This window comes from Elgaria multicarinata, chromosome 3 (genome assembly GCF_023053635.1).
Source record: "Elgaria multicarinata webbii isolate HBS135686 ecotype San Diego chromosome 3, rElgMul1.1.pri, whole genome shotgun sequence".
NCBI classification, from domain to species: Eukaryota; Metazoa; Chordata; class Lepidosauria; order Squamata; family Anguidae; genus Elgaria; species Elgaria multicarinata.
Genome location: NC_086173.1, coordinates 3316498 through 3340330, shown reverse-complemented (window position 1 = coordinate 3340330; position 23833 = coordinate 3316498). Strand labels below are relative to the sequence as shown.

The 23833-nt window shown below is 50.2% G+C and overlaps 1 protein-coding gene across 1 annotated transcript in view; it reads left to right on the top strand.

Moving 5' to 3' along the window:
- The window catches only part of LOC134393998 (phospholipid phosphatase 3-like), a 28015-nt gene extending 4993 nt beyond the window's left edge, over positions 1 to 23022 (top strand). Inside the window, exons 2-6 of the mRNA XM_063119082.1 lie at positions 11308 to 11465; positions 12023 to 12303; positions 15260 to 15317; positions 18307 to 18483; positions 22076 to 23022. Coding sequence (XP_062975152.1) covers positions 11308 to 11465; positions 12023 to 12303; positions 15260 to 15317; positions 18307 to 18483; positions 22076 to 22177 — 776 coding nt within the window. The 3' untranslated portion in view covers positions 22178 to 23022. The remainder of the gene's footprint in view (positions 1 to 11307; positions 11466 to 12022; positions 12304 to 15259; positions 15318 to 18306; positions 18484 to 22075) is intronic.
- The last annotated feature ends 811 nt before the right edge of the window (positions 23023 to 23833 follow it).

The following is a 23833-nucleotide window of genomic DNA, read 5'->3' as shown; positions in this document are numbered from 1 at the left end:
AGTCAGGGTAGACCAGCCTTCTTCAACCTGGCTCGCTCCAAGTGTTTTCTGCACTAGAGCTCCCATCATCCCCAGCCAGCCAGGGTGCCAGGTTGAGGTAGACTGTGCCAAGGTAGCTGGGCCAATGGCCTGACTCGGTATAGGGCCTTTTCAAATGTGCTTAACAATTTGGGCAGGTTGCCACTGGCTCCAGGAAGTGCAATGAGGCCTCTGGCACATGTGCTGGAAATGTTAAGAGGAGAAAGGGTCAGGAAGTGTGCGTGCGTGGAAGAGGGAATACCTGCCTTCCAAAGAACAAAAGGCTATTTTCCCAAGGAAGGCAGAAGATGGCGGTCTTTTCTGCCCACTTAGCATAGGACAAAATAGTCACTGGTCTCACTGGTGCATAAATGATTTTGCTCCCCAGTTTAAATTAGCAGTGATTGGCTTTGGCATCACTATAGTCTCCAGTGTGGCTAATGGGACATCTATAGACCACCCTTTGGGGACAAATGCCCTCACAAAGCAGCTTCCATAAAAAAGTTTTTAAAAAACCAAACCGAAAAACAAAACAAATCAAAATTGCAAACACCATAAAATCTAATAACCACAAAAATGTCTATAACGGTAAAATTAGCAATACTAAGCCAACACAGTGCCAATAAAAGCAGCTCAACGTGTATTATCATTTCAATATCAGTTATGTCACTAGGAACATAGTGTTCATATTGTTCATAGTGTTCAATATCAGTTATGTCACTAGATCCCATTGTCGTACTAGAGCAGTACGACAATGGAATCGGTTGCCTGGTGAGGTTGTGGGCTCTCCCACACTGGAGGCCTTCAAGAGGCAGCTGGACAACCATCTGTCAGGGATGCTTTAGGGTGGATTCCTGCATTGAGCAGGGGGTTGGACTCGATGGCCTTGTAGGCCCCTTCCAACTCTGCTATTCTATGATTCTATGATCAGGAAAAACTTCCTGACTGTTAGAGCAGTACGACAATGGAATCAGTTGCCTGGTGAGGTTGTGGGCTCTCCCACACTGGAGGCCTTCAAGAGGCAGCTGGACAACCCTCTGTCAGGGATGCTTTAGGGTGGATTCCTGCATTGAGCAGGGGGTTGGACTCGATGGCGTTGTAGGCCCCTTCCAACTCTGCTATTCTATGATTCTATGAAAACACAACCGAACATAGGTAGGTTTGGGAAGCCTGCCTGAAAGGGCCATGAGCAGCTTACATGGAGTAGAATTCCACAGTACAAAAGGTATTGGGCATGTTGATTCAGCCAACTGAGAGCTTGAGAAAGGAGCACTCTAGGTATTGATGGGTCCAAGCTAGCAAGCAGCTTTAACAGTACCGCTCAGAGGACAGTACCACCGGAGATGGCTCTACCACAAAGCAAGGCAAGCCGCCCCATTTTGGAACCTTTAATAGCAGCAGAGTGTGTGGGAAACACATCTGAACAAAGGGGTGTGTTCAGGGCAGCTCCGTTTTGATGAGATTTGTGCAGGAAAATGTCCTCGTACAGGGGTGGGCAACTTGTCCTCCCCTTCAGATGTTTGAGCCAACAACTCCCATCATCCCTCACCATTGGCTAGGCTGGCTGTTGTTGATGGGGGTTGTAGGCAAAAGCACCTGGAGTGCTACAAGTTGTCCTCTAGTAGATTGTATCCCGTCTTAATCTGTGTGTGTGTCTTGGACGGGAGGGGGCTTTCAATTTTCCAGCTTAGGCACCAAAAAGTCTTGCACGTTCATAGAGTTTAGGCACCAGGGACCTGTCCCCAGGCCCAATATAAAACCTGGGCTTTATTTGTTCTAAAATTATTAACTGAGCTGGTTTCTCTTGTGTCCCAGCTAGGAATTTGGAATAGATCCTTAATAAAGATCACAGAGATAGAAAATGATCCTCGCATTCTCCAGCATATGTCAGATGAAAATAGGCACACTGGTTTTATGTTTCATGAGGGAGTAGTGCCCCTGTAGAGCACCATGAAGTCAAGAAGTTAATACCACGGGCAACCTCTTACTAATGGGTTTTGGAAATTGTTCTGTGCCCAACCAACTGTGGCCAGCCAGATGCCTTTAGGAAATCCACAAGCACAACATGAACACAACACCTGTAGCACAGTGTTTGCCCTCCAGCAATTGGTACACAGAGGTATACTGCTGCTAAACATAGAGGTTCTGTTTTTTAGTCATTGTGGTGAATACTCACTGACAGACCTTATTATTCTCCATAAATTTGTGTCCTCTTTTTAGCTAATGGCTGTCACCGTGTGTTGCAGCACCAAATTCCACATGATAATTATTATTATTATTATTATTATTTATTTATATAGCACCATCAATGTACATGGTGCTGTACAGATAACACAGTAAATAGCAAGACCCTGCCGCATAGGCTTACAATCTAATAAGTTGTAGTAAACAATAAAGAGGGAAGGAGAATATGACTTGTGTAAACATATTCCATTTTCTCTGTCCTGAATCTACTGCCAATCAATTTCATTGGCTGATCCCAAAGTTTAATATTATAAGGGAATATTCTAAAAATAATTACTATTACAAGATAATGTTATTATACAAATGTCTCTCTATCCAGTTTTCATGATTTTATAAACTTCAGGTTTATGTCTTCTTTAGATGTATTTTTTTCCTCCTGAACTCAAAACCGCCCCAAATGCTTTAGCTGTTCCTCATAAGAATGCACCACTATCCAGTACAAATTCAGCACACGCCAGCAATTGGTATATTCACAACGCCCATCCTACACATGTCTACTCTGAATTAAGCTCCACTGAGTTCAGTAGGACTTACTCCCAGGTAGCTGTGTTTAGGATTGCAACCTCAATCAGAATAGGGTGCCTTGGAAACAGGTATGGGTGGAAGGCACGGCCACGGCTCGTTTGTAGCCCAGGCTGGCTTGGAAGTGGGGCCAATCACTCCTGGGGACGCTGCCCTTAGGGTGCATGTCGGGGTTGCTCTGGGAGCCACTGTAGTATGGATCCCTGCACGACTGGAGCCAGTGTTGGGGTAGAGCACAGGGCAGAAGCCCAAAATCATCCAAAGGCAGGACTGATTGCAGACCAAGGCTTAAGCCAGCCTTCCCCCACCTGCCCATGCATTGGGTGGCAAGTCGCATAGTGCCCCGGCTAGCACTGGCTGGGGGATGGTGGGAGTTGTAGTTGGGGGCGGCACCAGGTTGGTGGAGGCTGGTTTAAGATGAGGAGTTCAGTTGATGGCCTGGAAAGGCAGAAGTGTCTGGCTGGCAGATCAGAAGTAGGCCAACTGGGTGTTGGGGGGAGGAATTGGGTGATTACAAGGCTGGCAGACTGGGAGGGAGAGGCATCCAGAAAGAGACGGGAGGGCTTAGGCAGGCAAGGCCGGAATCTGGTTGCTCCTCAGGCTACCAGGCGCATGTATAGCCAGGCTAGGTCAGGAAGAGCCCGTGTAGGGAGCAAGCCACACTAGAACCTGGGGGAACGGCCAGTCAAAACGACCCCTTTTTCTTCCACTGGCTCATCCCAACAGCACATGGAATCGCGCTCTCCTGCTGAGAGCCCTGTTGTTCCTTCCTGCTGGATCGCCTGCAGCTGGCCCCAATCCATCTACGTGGGCTGCCTCTGACCTCCCTCCAAGCCCAGCCAGCCTGCTTTTGATTTCACCTGCTCTTCCTCTCCCCCCCTCCTCCTCCTTTCCTGCGCTGGGGAGATTGTATCCCAGGCGAAGTGTTGCTCTTGCGGTGTTGCTTGAAGGTGGTGGTGACCCCGATCCCTGGTACTACAGGGGTAGTACCCTGCAGAGTAATGCAGGAGGAGTGTCACTCGGGGCCCAGAAGCAGGCCCTCCTGGGCATGGAACAGCTCGAACTCATGACTTGAGTTGTAATGCACAGCTGTAGAGCAAGGGCAGGATCTCTGCCGGCACGGTGTTAGTGGTGCAATGGGTACGGAGTGACATCCGAGCGAGTCAGAGTCGAACCATTTGGGATTTGCAGCTCAGAGTGCAAGGCGCTTCATGACCACACCTGGTGGTGGGCAGGAAGTTATGTATAAGTAGTATTGTTGTGTGTGGAAAGTATCGCTGCTGGTGGTGGTGGTGGCGGGGCGCGGGGGGGGGGGACCTGGGAATTGCTAGAGGGCCACTTATGAAAGAGAGGAAATGCATCACCGAAATGAGAAGCCAAGTGCAGGGCAGTGTTTTGCATTAAATTTACATATGCTAATTTGTATGCATATATGCAAATTTAGAAACTAAAATTTAAATAGGGATGGAGTACATCTCACCATAGTATGGAAAACTGACTGTGGCCGTTGCTAGACGAGGGTTTAGCCCGGGCTGAAACCCGGGCTCATCCCTGTGCGTGCGGATGACGCACAAGGGATCCCAGGGTCAGGCCAGGCTAAACCCTCCCTTGACCCAGGATAACCGGATCCACTTTTGGCCCGGTTTTTCTGCAACCCCGGGCTGTGGAAAGTTTAGCAGGTCCCGCAGCTTTTCCTGGCTATGCGGCTTACTCGCGAGTAGCCGGGAGAAGCTGTACCCATCGGGCTGGGGGTGAGGGAATCGTGGGGGGGGAGAGATGGGGGCCGGGAGGGCAAGCGGACGGGCGAGCAAGCGGCGGGGACGGGCGAGCAGGGGGGCAAGCGGGCGAGCAAGCGGGGGGGGCAAGTGGACAGGCGAGCAAGCGGGCGAGTGGGGGGGCGGGGGGAGTGGACTGGCAAGTGAGGGGGGAAATCGGGGGCAGGGGGGCAGGGAACCCTCTATTATTTTTTTAAAGCCTTATCTTCTCGCTGGTGCGCTCCTGCGCACATGGCCCTTTAGTTTAAAAAAAAACGGCCTCCCCACTGGATTACCTGGTAGGTCTAGCAAGGCCCTGGGTGACCTGTGTGCCTGCCTGTTCAGTCTGCTGCCCAGGGGCTCGCTGGTGATGGACAGCAGTTCTTAACGGTGCTCTTTAAACCAGAACTGGACTGGACGGCCCTCTGCCTTAGTCACGGAACTTTGGCCCTCGGCCTCTGGGACCTGCAGCCCAGTTTCCTCCCTCTGCCAGCCCCACTGCCTATCTGGACCGCAAGACCTGAGCCCTTGGCTCTGGGCAACTGGCCAAGGAAGGCCGTGGGATGCCTCAAGGCAGCCGAGAGCCGTGTATATTAATAGCTCGCCAAGTGCCAGGGAATATCTGCATGCATGGGAGGGCTGAGGCACCATATAAGGTGAGCCGTGGGTGGGGGGTGATGGTCCCAACCAGGGGGCTACTTGTGGGGAACTGGAAAGTGGTGTCATGAGCTGCCAAGCAAGGCCTTTTTTAAAAGAAAAAAGAAAACAAATATTTATAATGCCTAGCAATATGTGGCATCTTAAAAATCATCATCATAAACAATAATAGCAGCACTGAGAGGTTAGCCGGCTTGCCCAGTTGGGATTGGTGATGCACGCTCTTGAACACTTTTCATTTAAATGGGTCTACGGGGCCCACGGCAATTGAAAGGCGGCCCACAGATTTCATAGCTGGCTGTCTTTGTGTCCCTAATCCCAGCTACGCTGCCTAGCGGCCTTCCCCAACTTGGCAGCCTCCAGATGTGCTGGACTGCAACTCCCATGATCCCCAGCTAGCATCTGAAGGGTGGCGGGTTGGGGGAGTCTGCCCTATGCAATCCCTTCCCAGACGAGAGCTGATTCACTGCATTGGCTTCCTGAGTTTCTGTGCAGGAACGTGGCTCTGGTAAGCGGGGAATTCCCAAGGGGACACGTTACATGCGCATCTTTGACCCACTGATCCATGGCTCTGGTCCTTGAGCTTGCCCTCTATATATAGCCCTCTTCCCTTCTCTCCTGCCCCACGTACCTCCTGCTGCCTCTCTGAGAAGGGCCAAGTGGCTGGTTTCCAGCAGATGCCAGTGCAAAACTGGAGCCTTCTCAAAGACAGCCTGGAGGGAGAGGCCAGTGCACAGGGCCCCTGGGTGCCTGGGCCCAGCTCAGCTGTCCCCGCAGGGCTCAGACGGTTGACAGAGGAACCCTGATTGTCTTTGCCCTGTAGCATTCTCCGTCTTGGTGGCTCCTCGGCCCCAGCTGTCCATGCAACTTGACCCAGGGAAAGTGCCCCTTGCGGGACCACGCACCTACGGGGCCATGGGTTGGTTTATTTCTGATACTTGTCTGCTCCTCATGCTCCAGGAAGGCGGGAGGTAGGCTTAGGGTTAGGCTGAGAGGGGCAGGGGCAGGGGCTTGCCCAAGGGAACGTCACGGCCAAACAAGGGTTCTGAACCGAGGCTTCTCACACTGCTGCTCTTGCTACATTGGTTGGCCGGCACTCCCTGCTTGAAGAACAGACCCAAGCCCCTTGGGAGGGAATTGGTTGCCAGTGGCCCAATTGTACAGCGATTTCGACACACCTGGTGACCCTCTCTAATCTGCATGGCTGGTGGAGATGGAATCGGTCAGTCCAGGGAGCACAAAAAATGATGCTTCATCTAGCGACAGAAATGGATGAATTGGCCCTTGGCCATGCTGGCTGGGAGTAATAGAAGGTGCAGTCCCAACACAGCGGGCGTGGGGGGGCAGCAGTGTGGGAAAGGCTGGTTTATAGCATGTTCTATAATACCTTGAGGTTATGTGTTTCCTCTTCGGCTCCAATGCACACAAGCATATCAAAAGTGTCATGGTGAATCAGCTGTGGCTCCCAAAATCACGTATAAGTGTTGTTCCGTGTAAAACTTTACGTTACATTAGACAAATTTGTAGAGGTCTTGTCAGCAGCTTTGAACTGGAACCTCCGTGCTTGGGGGCAGAATAATAATAATAATAATAATAATAATAATAATAATAATAATAATAATAATAATTTTATTTATTTCTTACCCGCCTCTCCCTTTGGATCAAGGTGGGGAACAACATTAGAACAGGAATCAATACATCTTAAAAATTCATGATTTAACATTGATCTGGATAGGCCTGCCGGAAAAGGCTAGTCTTTAAAGCTGCCTTAAAATCACACAGAGAGTGAATTTTACGAATCTCCTCCGGCAGGCCATTCCACAATCTGGGGGTGACAGAAGAAAAGGTCCTCTGGGAAACTGATGTCAGCCTAGTTTTAGCTGACTGAAGTAAGTTCTCCCCAGAGGACCTGAGTGTGCGGGGCGGATTATATGGGAGAAGGCGATCCCGCAGGTAACCTGGACCCAAACCATTTAGGGCTTTAAAGGTGATGACCAACACTTTGTACTTTGCCCGGAAACTAATTGGCAGCCAGTGGAGTGATTTTAATGTTGGTGTAATGTGGTCACCCCTAGGTGTACCGGTGACCAACCTGGCTGCCATATTTTGAACTAGTTGAAGTTTCCGAACTAGGTACAACGGTAGCCCTATGTACAGCACATTGCAGAAGTCAAGCCTTGAGGTTACCAGCGCGTGCACTACTATCTTTAGGTCTTCCGACTCTAGGAAGGGGTGCAGCTGGCGTATCAGCCGAAGCTGATAGTAGGCACTCCTGGCCGTCGCATCCATCTGGGCTGTCATTTGGAGCGACGGATCCAGGAGCATGGGGCGTTCCATTAACCAAAGAGGTCTGTCGCCTTTGGTTTATGTGGCAACGCTTCATGTGGAGTTGATATTGATCCAGCTTTTCCGTGTGCATGAAACGATGTGATCCTTTCCAAAAGCCCTTCCCCGTTTTCCTAAATGTTTCACTGAGACAAGCCCTGGGTGTGGTAAGTGGTATCGCCCTCAGGGTGGGGTGGGGTATTCTTTGTGCCGAGGCCACAGTGCTGGGAAAAAGGACATGCTGTGTCCCAGGAAACTTATGCCAAGGCTCTTGAGCCAAAAGAGCCAGGACTGAAACGCCTTGTTCCGTGCCCCAGGGCTTCCATGCCTGGTTTCGCATCCCAGTGCCCTGTATGTGGCTGGTAGGCATCACTTACCCTTACCAGGGAATCTGGTGAATGTGAAAGAAGACTTTTATTTTTGTGGGCTGGACTGATTCTGGATAAGTCCAGCCGTTTCTCTCTTTTTTGGGATGTGCTCCGCTTCTAATCGGACTGGCGAATTAGAAGCGGAGCGGGGTGCTTCGCCTCCCCTTAAAGCAGAGGTGAAGAGGATTGGGGGGCTGGCGGAGCGTTGCGAAGAGGATCGAGGTGAAGGCGGATCCTTCGCCTCGATCCGGAGCTCCGCAAGAAAGATAAGTGGGGTTTACCGGGCCCTGTCGCTGTCACCCATGCGGCGACAGCGGCAGGGCCTGGTAACCCCCCCCTCCCTCCTCTCACTTGCAGCCCAGACTTCCTGTTTGAGCCACGGGCTCAATTGAAGAAGCTGAGGGACCGCGGACGGACGCAGGTAAGGCCCCCCCTCCCCCTTGGGCCCTTACCGGGCTCTGCAGGTAAGGGAGAGGAGGGAGGGGGGCCTTACCTGGTGCCACTCCCCTCCACTGTGGAGCTCCAATTCGGAGCCGGAGCTCCGCGACGAAGAGGAGCGAACTATGGGCGGAGCGGCGCGGGGCGGGCCTGATCCGAAATTTTCGGATCGGCCCGCGGGGCGGATCGGGGGGTCCGTGCACACCCCTACTCTTTTCAGAGTTGAAATTTAGAAGCTTAACGTTCATCCCTTTGGCTGAGACTGGTAGGCCCAAATCTGCTTTCTTCCCCAGAAACCTTTCTCATGCAAGCCATATTTCCCCCACCCCCACCCCACATTTCCACATTCCTTGCAGCCAAGTTGTCCTTGACGGAGGTGTGGTAGAATAAGGCCTAGTGTTAGCAAACGGAGGGAAAACTTCAATTGGCTCAGGATCGTGCTCCAACAGCGTGGAGGGCGGCGGGGTGCGGCTGTTATGAGCCTTAAGCAGCATTTGGTCATCGAGGTGGCTTTTTTATAACATGTTGGACAACAGCGAGGAAAGAGTCACTGGGTGAAGACAGACATAATATAAACAGAGAGCTTAATGGCTGGTCCCTCAGTGGCTATGTAAACCTTGGCCATGGCTAGATGAGGGGTTTGGAGGGCAACGATCTCACGATTTTATGATCGTGAGATTGTCGCCCTCATCTACACGTGGCGTGCGACATTGTGGCCGCCATTTTGTTTTGTTTTTTAAAGGAAAAGGAACGCACGAGCGCTCGAATGCAAGGTTAGGTGTTTTTTTTAAAAATAAACCCTCCAGCTCCCCCCCCATCCCCGGTGAACACAGAGCTCCGTGCCCCATGCCCAGGTCCTGGCTCCTCGCGGTTATTCGTGAGGAGTCCGGACAACCCATGACGCCTGGCCACACTTTCTGCAGTCCCGGGATCATCCCGAGACCACGGAAAAAATGGGGGGAAAGGGTAGGGTGATATCCCGGGCCCAGGGAGGAATCATCCCTCCCTGCTCCCAGGATGCCCTGTGCGTCATGCAAAACTAGTCCAGAGCACTGGAGTAGGAGGTCTTTTGGTGATGTCACGGGCACTAGCCTATCAGTACTGTGTGCAGCTGTTTTCCCCTTCAGAGCTGGGGAGGAAAGGTACATTTGGATTGAATGTAAAGAGGGTCCTTCCAAACCAGACCCGCTGCTCTAAAAAGATTGCATCTGCTTAGGTAGCTGTGAGTGAAGACAAACTCGTGAGTCACAAAAGCAGCTAGCGGTGGGCGGTGGGAGAGAGACATATTGCTCCATCCCAGAAGGCAGAGAGGCCTAAAACCCAAATCCTTCAAGTATTCCAAAGTTGGGGATGAAGAGGGATGTCTGTATCCCATCCAGAGACAACTGCCACAATGCGTATGTCGAATCTGATACAGAATTCAGTATCCGGAGGATCTTGGCTTTCTTTTTTTAAATAAATAAATAAAAAGTGTCCTTATGGCTTTGGCAATAGTTGCAGAATTATACAGCCATGCCAAATGGTATCTCTGAATCCAGGAAGGGCTGAGCAGAGCTTCTCTTTCTCACTGGATGGGGCATCCCTCCAAGAGTGAGCATCCAGACTGAGACAAACTGTGCTTAGTCTTAACAATGGTTTGTTGAAATGAGCCAATTTCAAACATTAGTTTATGCAGCTGGCTTGTTTCAATAAACCGTGGTTAGGTTTCATTACAGTTTAGGGGCTGGATGACATGCTCAACTGAAGTCAATCAATAGCAGAAGTCTCTAATATCTTTGCCGTCACTCAAGGAGAGGAGAGGAGAGGAGAGGACGTTGCTAGACGAGGGTTTAGCCCGGGCTGATACAAACCCTCCCTTGGCCTGGGATAACTGGCACTGGTTGTGGCCCAGTATTTCCACAGTCCCGGGCTGAGCCCGGGGCTGCGGAAGGTCTAGCCGGTTCCACGGCTTTTCCCGGCTACGTGGCTTACTTGCAAGTAGCCGGGAGAAGCTGTGCCCATTGGGCCGGGGGGGAATCGCGGGGGGGAGGGAGAGCGGGGCTGGGAGGGGAAGTGGACCCGGCGGGAGAGATGGGGGGGAATTGCGGCCCAGGGGCGATGGGGGGGGACATTGAACATGGCAGGTGGGCGGGGAATCAGACATCACCGGGGGGGGTAAATCGGGGGCAGAGGGGAAGCGGGGAACCCTGTTTATTGGTTTTTTTTAAAAAAAGAACATACCTTTTTCGTTGGTGCGCTCCTGCGCACTTGGCCTCTATAAGGCAGGAAAAAAATGTCCGACATGACGGGCCTTTGCTTTACCTCGTCGCGTCGACGTGTGGACAGGAGCGACAGCCCACACGACTTCTAGCGCGGGCTGGCCCCTCCGCACACCAGGATTTAAAGGTAGGTCTAGCAAGGCCCGGAGTGCGCAAGCCCTAGGTGTGCAGCAGCACATCCTCTTAGCACTAAACCGCAGGTCCGTATTATATATAAAAGCAGCAAATATATATATAAAACTACTTTTAAGCATGTAGAGAAAGTGCTCTCTGAATGCGGAATAGCGGTATTATTATTTATTAGCAAAATGCCCATCGTTATGACAGATGTTATGCGTGTGGAGGCAGGGTTTAGGTACCCCCGTGTGTGTACAGTACACCTCTGTATGTTCTGCAGCTGGTCTTGCACTCCCTCTCTCACAGCGTGCCGTTTCAAGGGTTGCGGGCAAGTGTGTCTCCTGGGCCTCTCTTGGAAGCCCCTAAGTCTGCTTCCTGCCCACTGACATACTCAGCGACTAAGGATCAAGCCAGCTCCGGTTTGCATGGCCCCATCCTGGTTTCTGTTCCTTCCTCATGAGAGATGTTGAGGACTAGAATCATATATATCTGTTCTACGCTGTACAACGTTCTAGGTTTTGGGGCCCTGATCTAGCCTTGCCGCCAGAAAGAGCAGGGTGACCCTTTTCACAACTGACCCGGTTTCCTCTCGCCCTGTTGCTGCAGCCTCCACGCCGTTCTTGATCTGTGAGGTAAACATCATCCCCCCTATACGCCGCGGCTTCTTCTGCAATGATAGCAGCATCAGCTACCCGCTACAGCACGCCGAGACCATCAATGACCTGGTGCTCATCTCGGTGGGCATCCTTATTGCTGCTCTAGTGGTGAGTCTTCGCAGGGGCAGGGAGCGGGTCATTCCCCCCTTGGCCTGCAAAATATGCCTTTGAGTAATGCTTAGAGAATGAAGTCTGAAGGTGGAAAAATCCCCCCCCCCAAAAAAGTTCCTTCCTCATTATTATTATTATTATTATTATTATTATTATTATTATTATTTATTTATTTATATAGCACCATCAATGTACATGGTGCTGTACAGAGTAAAACAGTAAATAGCAAGACCCTGCCGCATAGGCTTACCTGTACAGCAGCTTTCCCCAAGCTGGTGCCCTACAGATATTTTGGACCACCTCTCCCAGCATTCCTGACCATTGGGGACTAGCTGGGGCTCATGGGAGTTGCAAAAGCTTGCTGTACCCATTTGCTAGCTTAGGTCCACCTTTCCCCTTCCTTGCGTCTCATTGGCAGGCGCAGGACAGCTTCCTGCCTTGTTGGCTGGGGGACAGCGGGGGCTGCCGCTCCCCATCAAAGACAAGTGCACACACCCCCTACCCATGTTGGAAACCCGTGCAGGCCAGCTTCTCTGTTCTCTCTTCCAACGCAGATTATCCTCGGGGAAAGCTGCCGGGTGCACAGCCTGCCCCAGGCTTCGCAATCCCCCCTGTCCAACCCGTACGTGGTTGCCCTCTACAAGGAAATGGGCGCCTTCCTGTTTGGCTGCATGGTGGGCCAGTCGTTCACCAACTTGACCAAGGTTGCTGTGGGCCGCCTGCGGCCGCATTTCCTGGCTACGTGTCGGCCCAACTTCACTCGCCTCAACTGCGCTGAGGGATACCTGGAGGACTACGTCTGCACTGGCAGCACTTCTGCGGAAAGAGAGGCGAGGTGTGTTTGCGTTGTGCGAGTCCCCCCGTGCGCGCGCCCCCCACCCCCCAGAAAAAGGGGGTGCTTGCTGACGAGAGCGCACAGAAAAACAGCAGGCTCCTAGAAATAAGAGCGCATGGATCTCCCCGCTGGGTTGACACAACATACCGTATTTCTTCGATTCTAAGACGCACTTTTCCCCCTAAATAAACAGCTCTAAAAATGGACTGCGTCTTAGAATCGATGGCGTCTTAGAATCGAAGCAATACGGTAAGAGGAAAAGAGGAAGCTCCTGCAGCAGCCTCGAGCCATGCGAGCGAGGAGGAGCTGGTTGGGTCAGCGCCTGGTTTTTTGTTGGGCAAATTTATTCGTAAGTCCCATCGATTTCCATGGGACTCACTCGCGTGTCGTCGTCCCCTGGTGCACAGACAAGTAAAGAGCGGGACTGGAGAGTTACGTTTACTCTTTGTTTCAACGCCCCCCCTTCTTCCCGCGCAAACGACGGTTTCTTCTCTCACAGAGGGGAAAAAGAAAAGGACACAACCATTAGAAGAAAGCACGGAGTGGGGGGGAGGAGGTTGGCTGGGCAGTGAGGGAAGTATTTCTTCGATTCTAAGATGCCCTTTTCCCCCCAAATAAACATCTCTAAAAATGGGGTGCGCCTTAGAATCGATTGGCGTCTTAGAATCGAAGAAATACGGTACCTTACCAGGAATTGTATGTTTGTGAAACAGACAACTGGCCCAGCCTCCCAGTGTGCGTACAGTGCGACATCAGACTTCTGGCAGTTTGGAGTTTCCTTCATTTTACACGTTTTTGCAACCATGTGCATTACATGCTGCGAGCACAGCTTTCATGAGCCTCATTGCATGTCGATGTATTTAAACATACCATTATTAGCAGGGTGCGTTCTGTTGGTTAGCTGTGCTACTAGAGCAGTCTAGACCTTGAAGAGGGAGCAGGACTCAGGAAAGCAGGGGATATGAGTACCAGGCATTTGCCCGGGTCAGAGGTAGGCCAGCTTGCCCTCCAGACGTTTTGGGCTACAACTCCCATCATCCCTGACCGTTGGCCATGCTGGCTGGCACTGATTGGAGTTGTAGACTCAAACATCTGGTTGCCTCTGCCTAGCTGGGTTTGTTAAGACTTCTGCTGCCGCTGAGTTTACCAGTCCATCTTCCAGCCCAGGAGCAGCTGTTGAGCAGACTGGATTTCACCAACAGCTGAATTCGGAGGGGGAGCAACTGAAGTTGGGACTTTGAGCCAGGGCATCCGGGTACCATCCTTAGATCTGGGAAGGGAAAAGATGCCGGTGCATTAGAGACGAAAATCGAAAGAGTTCAGAGAATCAGCAGCGCGCAGCCTGGCAGCTCACAACGGAAGTGCCAAAGCTCTTGAGTGCTGGATGCAAGAGAAACGTAACACGAGACGAGGGCTCTCACCTTCACAGCTCACTGCTGAGCTTCTCTGGGATATCTGGGTTGGTGCTGTTGCAAACTGAATGCTGAACTGGTTGGACCTTGGTCTGGATCCAGTAGGGCAGTTTGTGTGTACCCCTGTGGCCGGGGCCAGCCCAAGCACTGGCAGGGGGCAGCAGTATTTCGGGGCGTACCAATGAAGTAGCATGTGCCTCGACGCATGTGCCCTGTGCAACCTGGGAGTGGGAGAAACTCCGGTTGCACAGCTCAGATGCTGTTGATCCCACAGACCCAGCCAATAAGGTGAAAATCTGGCCCTGTCTGTTGGATCGCCCCGGCCTGAGATCTTGGAAGAGACTTTTCTTACCATTGCAAAGTTTCTCCTGATGTTCAGCCAAGATCTACTCCCCTGTGAGTTCCATCTGTTGGTTCTAGTCCTTCCCTCTGGCACACGGCCAGGCATGCCGCATGAATTTATTTTCTTAGCTCTGGAGGGGTTGAAACAAGATGGAGGCATCCTGGCTGAGAAGACCAAAAGTGCAACGAGGGTGGAGACCGTTTATCCAGGCCAGGCTAGAAGCGATGGCGGCAGGTCTAATGGAACTGCCCCAATCACTTAGAAGGAGTGAGACTAAGGGTTCTCAAAGCAAAAGAGACACGTAGCCGAGGAGTGCCGACCCCACCCTCTGCCTGCAGCTTACCTCCCTCCAGCCTCTCTCTCTCAGCCCTTATCTCCACACCAAGAGACCTCCAGTAGAGTTTTATGCAGGCTTGCTATCAGCTAGCTGTGGTTCTTAACCCTGACTAGAGTGGGGGAGAGAGAAAGATGAAAGGAAGGGAGGACTGCTATGGATAAGCAAGATCAAAGCTAGGCCTCCATTAGAGAACAAGGCGTACATTGTGCTGCAGGATCCTGTTGGTATCTGAAACCCTAAGCGCCAGCCCCTCTCCCTCCACTCAGCCATCACTACAGGTGGACCTCCAGAATCCAGGTGTCCAGCCTTCGCCCCCTAATACGGCTTTCCTCATCCTGGCACCTTTTGGATAAGTTGGACTACAACTCCCATCATCACTGGCCATGCCTAGTCCAGGGAGGCTGTCCTGACCAAATAGAATCCTCTCCCCAAACTTGGCTCTCAGTCCAGCAAATGGTAAGGGCATCCCGGTCTCAGTGAAATGCATGACATTTGAGCAGACACGTGACACTGCGTTTCATTCAGTGGGATTCGCGCATAGACAACTGCGTCCGGATTGTGCCCTCTCTGAACAAGCAGTCGAGCCACAAAGTAGGCAGGGATGGACAACTTGTGGCCCTCCAGATGTTATTGGCCTACAGCTCCCATCATCCCTGACTATTGGCTGAGGGATGATGGGTCACATGTTCCCCATGTCTGACATAGGTGGAACCTGTTCTGTGAAGCTGCTGTCTAAAGAAACCAGTGTCATGAGCAGATGACAAGGGTTGGATTGTCAAGGTCTATGAGCGAACCTTTATAGGGTATATACAAATCTAGCTGTTACTGTTAATTGTTACTCCCATGCTCTCTGCTCTCTTCCAGAAAGTCCTTCTACTCCGGCCATGCCTCCTTTGCCATGTATACCATGATGTACCTGGTGGTAAGTTCCCTGTGCTGGAGTTGACAAGGGAAAGGCTTCAGCAGGGTCCTGCCAGCCATGTTTCTGATCCCCTTGTGAGCCACAAGGCCTGACGCATACATGCAAGCCGGCCCACGAAGCCCAGTCGTACAGAGAAGCAGCCTTATGCTGTTGCGGGGAGCGGATCCCTAGATGGTTCCAGCAATCTTCATCTCTGTGCACCCACACGACGTTTTGCACTGGCGTGGGGAGACGTTGCTGCCATCGTACGAGGAGCTGCATCCTAGGAATGTCTTGCTGTATGGAGCAGCCTCCACACAGTTTCATTCACTGGGGTGGGGTGGGAGTTGCCTGGATGTGTGAAACGAGGCCCAAGAGCCCTATCTAGCAGCGCAAGCCATTCTACATACCAGAAAACCCTACAGACTGGTGGAAATGCGCTTTGAGAAGAGTCCTCCAATAGCAGCTCTGTGAAGGCTTGGTTAGGGAAGGCTGGCCTAGACTTTTATTGTCTAGGAATTGTGGAGGAGCCTTCCCATTCCCGATCCAGAGTCGGTGGGTGCTCTTTGGGTGTTCCCCATTCAGCCTTGGCTGTGGGGTACATGCATCCTACAAACGTAATCCAGTTTCATGGTTCTTCACTGTTTCCAGGGTGACCCTTGGGAACTGTAGATTGGAGGAGATCACCAACATAGAATTTAGCACCCTCACCAAGCTGCAGTTCCCAGGGTGTTCCCAGGGAGAAGCCATGGTAGTACGTTTGATTTAATTTTTTCCTAAACTCCTATGCGTTTAATTTTTGTGAACCGCCCAGAGACATTCGGCTATTGGGCGGTATAAAAATGAAATAAATAAATAAATGTGAATAACCGTGGAATGAGGATTTATCAATGGGGGGGGGGGGGAATAGGCCAGGCTGCTAGCCAAGGCAGGCTTCTAGAAAGGCTGGAGCTTTTCCATCGAGGCAAAGGTAGTTGGGGCGGTTAATTTCCACTGCTGGCTAAAGCTACCCAAAGTTAAATACTGGTTTTGTGGGTTTCTGTCAGGAAGAATTATGAAGATAATTAAAGTAGAACATTTAAGAGCAGGAGGTGCCTTAGTTTTAACTGCCAGAGCTCCGTGTTGTCATACATTCCAGCGGCTGACCAGGGACAAGTCCCTCTTATCTGGTACCTGGTGAATCACTGAGCCTCTTTTGACTCCTGACGACGTTTGTGTGGGGGTGGGGGGACGAGGACGCCCTTCACAAATGCCCCGGTGTGAGTCGCTAAGGGTGGGTGTCTTCAGGAGTTAGGCCCATCTGCCTTTCTAAAGTGAAATACCTGAATGAGGGAAACTCCATCTTGTTTCCAGTGCTTGTGTGAAAGAACAGCCATGCACAAGGAGCACCGAGGCATGATGGGATGTACAGCCTGCCTTTGAACAAACACCCTCGTTGTTTTTAAATGGGCGCAGAGGACTCTGTTGTAGAGTTTGTTCAGGTAGCAATAGAGAAGAGCCTTCATCATCATCATTATTATTATTATTATTATTATTATTATTATTATTATTATTATTATTATTTTGAGTGGGGGGAGGGCTTGCGCTGTGCACCTTGCGAGTATAGACCCTGTTTGATCACGTAGGTGCCAGAAAGTGCCCAAGAGCCGTCCCTGTTCTCTTTTGTGAAATGTTGGAGGTGTGCAGCTCAGGGGCGGTTGGGTGTGATATGTGGGTGATTTAGATTACCCTTCCCCAACTGGTGCCCTCTGGCTGTGTTGGTCTGCAACTTCCATCATTCCCAGCTGTTAGCTGGTGGGGATGATGGGAGTTGCAGTCCAGCACAGCTAGAGGGAAGACTGATTTAGATTGAAGGGAAAGGGGATCTGGGGATTTTGCTACCCCCCTCCCATGTCCTCTTACGCAATCTAGAAGCCCTTGTTTATTATCTTCGTCCCGAGGGCTTGGGCACGGCTTAATTGCTTAATCACTGTGGAGCAGTCGGCTCTGTGAGCTTTTTGGGGGTGGGCACGGCACAGCCTCCGTGGCTTATGGGAAAGCGCTTTGAGCAGCACCGTGCATGACAAATTGTTTTGGTGCACTTACTTGGGGCCTTGACCCGTCTCGCGTGCTCCTACTTTTCCTCCCTTCGCTATTATTATTGTAGCTCCTGAGAATCTGACGCACGTTGTTTCGTCGCACATCCTAAATTTAGAAGAGGGATAAACCTGGCATCCTGGCAAGCCTCTTCCCCTCTGAGAGGCTCTGGTGTCTGGGAGGGGAGAGTGAGGTTGGATGGGAGGCTCAGGTCCCATCTGCTTTCCCTAAAATGCTCTTTGCCTGACCTGGGACCTTCTAGATTTTATTTATTTATTTATTTATTTATTTACAATATTTATATACCGCTCAATATTTAAAACAGATTCCGAAGTGGTGAACATAGGTACAAACAATAAAAAGGAAGGAGATTTTAAAAAGGAAATTTAAAAAATGTTTAATTTAAAAGCAAAGGAACCAGAAAAACAGTGGCTAGTCAGTTGAGGAAGGCTTCTTGAAACAGAGTTGTTTTCAGGCGCTGCCGGAAGCAGCCTAGTGTTGGTGCCTGCCTGACCTCCAGGGGCAAAGAGTTCCACAGAGAAGGGGCCACCACACTCAAGGCTCTTCTCCTGGTGGATTCCAATTGGGCCATAGGTCCATGTGGCACCACCAAGGACTTATCTAGTATTCCCAACTCCCATCAGCCACAACCAATATGGCCAATGGTTAGGAATGGTGGGAGTTGTACTCCAAAACATCTGGAGGACACCAGGTTGGGGGAGGCTGCCCTAAAACCTCTGACCTGTGCAGTAGCTCCAGCCATCCAAGTGGGTGAAGTAGGCACCTTGACCCAGGTTGCACCTAACAGATGCAAATCATAGCCTAATTGACCCAAGATTTGCTGGGTAGCGTGGGGGTTGGGCAAAGCCTTTTGCAAACAGTCTGTTCGCTTACACCCTTTTTCTACCCCCTCCCACCCCCACCCCCACCCCAGTTTTACCTGCAGGCACGGTTCACCTGGCAGGGTGCTCGAACGCTACGCCCCCTGGTCCAGTTTGTGCTGTTGATGCTGGCGATATACACGGGGCTGACCCGCATCTCTGACTATCGGCACCATCCTTCTGACGTGGTGGTGGGGCTACTACAAGGAGCATTCGTGGCGTACTGGGTGGTGAGTCCCAGCCTGCCCTTGCCTGTCCAACCCAAGCTCTCTCAACTGTTCGTCTTTTTTGGTGGAAGGAGGGGGACAGTTGGCTTTTGGTTGAAGAATGTGGGAGAGAGAACTAGACAGACCCTGGCTGGGTTATGCAGTAAGAATAGCCAAATAGCCTTGCTTAACGCTACCTGGGGCCCGCCAGAGGTTTTCGACTATAGCTCCCATCAGCCCCAGCCACCATGGCCAATGGTCAGCATCCAGTTTCCAGGGGTGACCAGTCACATGCCTCCAAGAACCTCACAAGCAGGCCATCAAGACAACAGTCCCTATCCCACTGTTTGCCCATTGGCAAGTCATATTATTATTATTTATTTATTTATTTATTTATTTATTTATTTATTTATTTATATAGCACCATCAATGTACATGGTGCTGTACAGAGTTCAGGGCAGCGCTGCCTCCAAACGTGGAGGATGCATTTGGCTACTGCAACCAACAGCCATTTTATTTATTTATTTATTTATTTATTACATTTCTATACCGCCCAATAGCCAAAGTTTTCTGGGCGTTTCACAAAAATTAAAACCATAAAGAGCATAAAAACAACCCACGATCTAAAAACACACATACAAAATACAATATAAAAAGCACAACCAGGCTAAAACCACACCGCAAAAATTGATATACGATTAAATTATGGAATTAGAACAGCAGAGTTTAAATTTCAGTTAAATTAGGTGTAAAAATACTGAGAAAATAAAAAGGTCTTCAGCTGGCGACGGAAGGAATACAGTGTAGGCGCCAGGCGGACCTCTCTGGGGAGCTCATTCCACAGCCGGGGTGCCACAGCGGAGAAGGCCCTCCTCCTAGTAGCCACCTGCCTCACTTCCTTTGGCAGGGGCTCACGGAGAAGGACCCATTGGCTTGTTCTCCATGGATTTGTCTATTCTCCCTTTAAAGCTTGTCTAAGCTAGTGGTCATCACCACATCATGGCACAGGGAATTCTCTAAGCTCAGTGTACCTTGGCTCAAGATGTTTTTTCTTCTGCCGGTCCTGAATCTGCTGCCAATTGGTTTCTTTGGCTAGATCAGCCTGCCCCAACCTGGCAACCCCCAGATCCGGTGGTCTAAAACTCCCATGCTGGCAGAGGTGATGGGAGTTGTAGTCCACCTTCTCTGGAAGGCGCCAGGGTGGTAGCTGAGGTTAGGCCCTGAGCTGAGTTCTGTTACAGTGTTACCGGAGGCAGAGAGAGCAGAAATCTTCTGATCCACACCGTTCATAGTTTTGTGAACTTCTATCATGTTTATTTTTGTTGTGGTTGTTGTTGTTATTTATTGCATTTTTATACCGCCCAACAGCCGAAGCTCCCTGGGTGGTTCACAAAAACTAAAACCATTCAAAGTATAAAACAAACAGTATAAAAACATGATAGAAAATACACATTAAAAACTGATTAAAAACATACCATACATGATTTATAAGAATGTAAGCCTATGCGGCAGGCCCTTGCTATTTACTGTCTTACTCTGTGCAGCACCATGTACATAGATGGTGCTATATAAATAAATAAATAAATAAATAAATAATAATAATAATAATAATAATAATAATAATAATAATAATTTAAACATCTTTAAAACATTCAAACATCTTTAAAACATTCAAACATCTTTAAAACATTCTAAAATTTCACTGGATAGGCCTGCTGGAATAGAGCAGTCTTTATTGCTTTTCTAAATTCTAAAAGACCGTCAAATTGACGAATTTCCTCCGGCAGGCCATTCCACAGTCTGGGAGCAGCAGAAGAGAAGGTCCTCTGGGTAACAGTTATTAATCTAGTTTGGGAGCAGCAGAAGAGAAGGTCCTCTGGGTAACAGTTATTAATCTAGTTTGGGAGCAGCAGAAGAGAAGGTCCTCTGGGTAACAGTTATTAATCTAGTTTGTACTAGTTGAAGTAGATTCTTCCCAGAGGACCTGAGTGTGCGGGGCGGATTATACGGGAGAAGGCGATCCCGCAGGGAGCCTGTTCCCAAACCATGTAGGGCTTTAAAGGTGATAACCAACACTTTCTCCTTCACCCGGAAATATTTCTAGGCAAATTTTCAGGGCAGGAACCCTCCCAGGGCTGTGTACAATGATAAAATGTGTATAATACAATGCCTATAATAATAAACAGCGAAAGTTTCAAGAAACAAACACCAGCATAAGAGAGAACCTACAACACAATTGTAGCTATAACCCAGCCTGATAAAACACAATCAGGAGAAGGCCAGAGTAAATAAGCAAGTTTTCAGGGCCTTCCTCAAAACCTGCAATGACGGGTCCAGGCAGCCCTCCGATGGCAACTTATTCCAGAGTTGTGGGGCTACCACGGAAAAGGTCCTCTCTCGTGTACTCGCCCAACCTATCAGCCCTCACAGTGGGGCAAGTGAGAAGAGGCCTCTTTTGCTATTCCCTCCCCTTCATCCCTCCTTCATTAACTTCTTAAGTTAAAATACCCCCCAACACTTGCAAGAAAGGTGCTCCAGCCTTTCGACCCTTTTTCCCTGCTCCACAGCATTGTCAGGAGCTGTATTGCCATTGCTGCTGGGTTGACGGGATGGGGGTTAAGGAGAGCAGAGCAGATACTAAGTGATTTCGAAGGATCTGCTCTGTGGAGGTGAGCAAGGTGCCAGGAAATAACTCAGGAAGCGCACGCCCCAGGCAGCATTGTGTGCAGGCGGCCAGGAGGAAATCCTTCAGTTTCCTACCCTGGCTGTGGGATTCCAGCCCCACCCATCGTTCGCCAGTACAGCAAAGGGGTGGGGTGGGTGGGAAACGTAGAATTCAGGGGCTGAGATGTCTTGCTGCTGCCCAGGGTTCTTACTACGGGAGCTGGGAATAGAATCAAGGCATCCCAGCTATCAGTAACCTTATCCTGCACTATGAAGGAGGAATGCGTTCTCAAAAGGTGTTGAAATGGAGTGGGGTACGGTGAATTATATAGGATATGTACAAGGTTCAGCCATGTGTTGGGAATACTGCCATTAAGTTGTTGGGTTGTTGTTGTTGTTGTTGTTTTTAAAAAAACCATCCTTTTAGACCATGTTCATAGGATGCTGCTAAGAAAGGTGAAGCTAGTGGCTCATTTCTTTAAAAAAAGTTGCAGGCTAGAGCGCTGGAAAGAAACCACGCTCCTCAAATCCGTGTGTGTGGGGAGAGGCTGCAGTTATTAAGTGGAGAGGCAATGGCACTCTGCACATGTTTGTAGGTACTCTTCTTCTATAACAATCACGTTTTCTGTAAAGAGGCACCCTCCCACCCACGTCCCCCAGCAACTGGGGCACACAGGCTTACTGCCTCTGATACTGGAGGTAGAACATAGCTGACAGAACTAGTAGCCATTGAGAGCCTTCTCCAGGAGACCTCAGCTCCCATCAGCCCCAGCCAGTATGGCCAATGGTTAAAGCGTCTGGAGGGGGCACCGGGTTGGGGAAGGCTAGATGATGCATTGTAGACTCGGGGCCTGAACTGGCAGAGTGGGAGGGAAGGCAGGTTCCCCTCTCCGTTGACCTCTGAGGCCCGACCAGCTCTCACAGAGTGCCTTCCTCTTCTTTCCACCTTCAGGCCTTCAACGTCTCCAGCATGTTCCAGTGCAAACACCAGCTTTACCCCGCATCTCCGTCCCTCAAGGTCACTCCCAGCCTCGACTGCCACACAGACTGCTAGGAGATGCCAGGAACAGGCTGCTCAGGGATGCTCGCTGACAATCGGGGAGGCCTTCTCTGTTTTTCTGGCCGAAGGGGCCTTGACCATTTGTGCCGGTGGCTTGGCGTTCGCCACCATGCTGACTGCACGGGCACCAGATGGCACAGCCGCTGCCTTTACTGCCTGCTAGGGGCTACTGGGGGATTTTGCTTGTTGCAGTGCCGACTTCCACGGTTGCGCCAACTGCTTAAAGCACCAGGAAGGCAAGAGGGTAATGCCCCAGGAGGGCGCCTCTGTGCCAGCACCAAAGATTCCTCCTGGTCTGGTTTCCCTTTGGGCTTGAACACACCAAGCCACTCTTCATTTCCTTGTGAGCTTCCCCTTCGTCAGAGGACATTATGTCCACATCACCACTATGGTTTTGAGCTTCCTTTTAGACTATGGTTGCAGAGGACGCTCCAGAAGGAAATCCCATCTTTTTACCATTGCTCTTATTCAGGAAGACCTACCCTTCCTCCTCAATGGTACTGGAATGATTCCACCACTGAAGTATTATGTACTTGTGCTGCGTCGCTAGGAGGAGGACTGATCCGCTGGAGGATTCTAGCAGTGCATCTCTGCTGCTTGAAAGGCAGTTGTGTGTCTTGCAGAAACAGGCGCATGAAGGAATGAACCACAAATCCTGAAGCTGGAGGGGACAGGAGGAGAATCTCTACAAAGTCATGGAGGACCTGTGGGCTTCTACCACTTCATTGGTGCTCCCAGATGCTGCCAAGTCCCACAAACCCTCCACTCCCTCACCTCTTCTACCCCACCCCATAATGTGAATTGTATTTCTTTTTTGTAATAAATGGTACTGACAATCATCTGGTTTAATAGCTATGACCCAGCAGGTTGGGAATGCCAAATAGACGGCACCTGGACTTCAGGACGTTTCTCTGAGCCATGTTTGCACGGGGCAAAACTACCGGACACGGAGTGGGTTCTTGAGATGTGTAGCCAGCATTTTAAGGCAAAAGTAGGCTTCCAGGCCTTATGGATATAGCTCATTCCTTCTAGCTGTGTTTTTCGATCCAGCCACACCTCTGTTTGAAACCATCTTCCAGCTGCTGGAAAATACAGAGATTGGTTTCAGAATAGATGCAATTAACAGAATCATATATACGAAAAGTAAGTTCAGTTATCCAAGTAATAGTCCTTATGTAGCCAATAATGTAGTCTCTAGGAACTGCTGCAGAGGAGGCTTTGGAAGTAGCTGAGGAGGTGCTCTCAAAAAGCTGTGTTTTAAGGATCCCTCCCTTTCAGCCCCCAAATTGCCCTCCCCCAAAATTGTTTCTCCTTAGAAGAAGGGCCCGTCAAGCTTTTGTTAATACACATTTGCCTGTGGCTTGTTACACCCTAAGGCAGGAAGCTGTCTTTAAGAAGCTATTGGTAGAAAAGCAAGTGTCAGCAGAGACCAAAGGGAAGGTGTAACCATGAATTGTACCTCTGCAGACTGAATTAATAGTTTCTTAGCGCAGGGTGATATACGTTCAGGTCTGAAAACGTTAAAACTAAGCTACAAGTCCAGGAACTCCTATAAAGTTATTTGTACAAAGCTGGCTCTAAATTAGAATCAAGTGTTTATTTGTGCCTTGTCACTGGGGAAGCATTCTTATCCTGGAAGTGCCTAGAGAG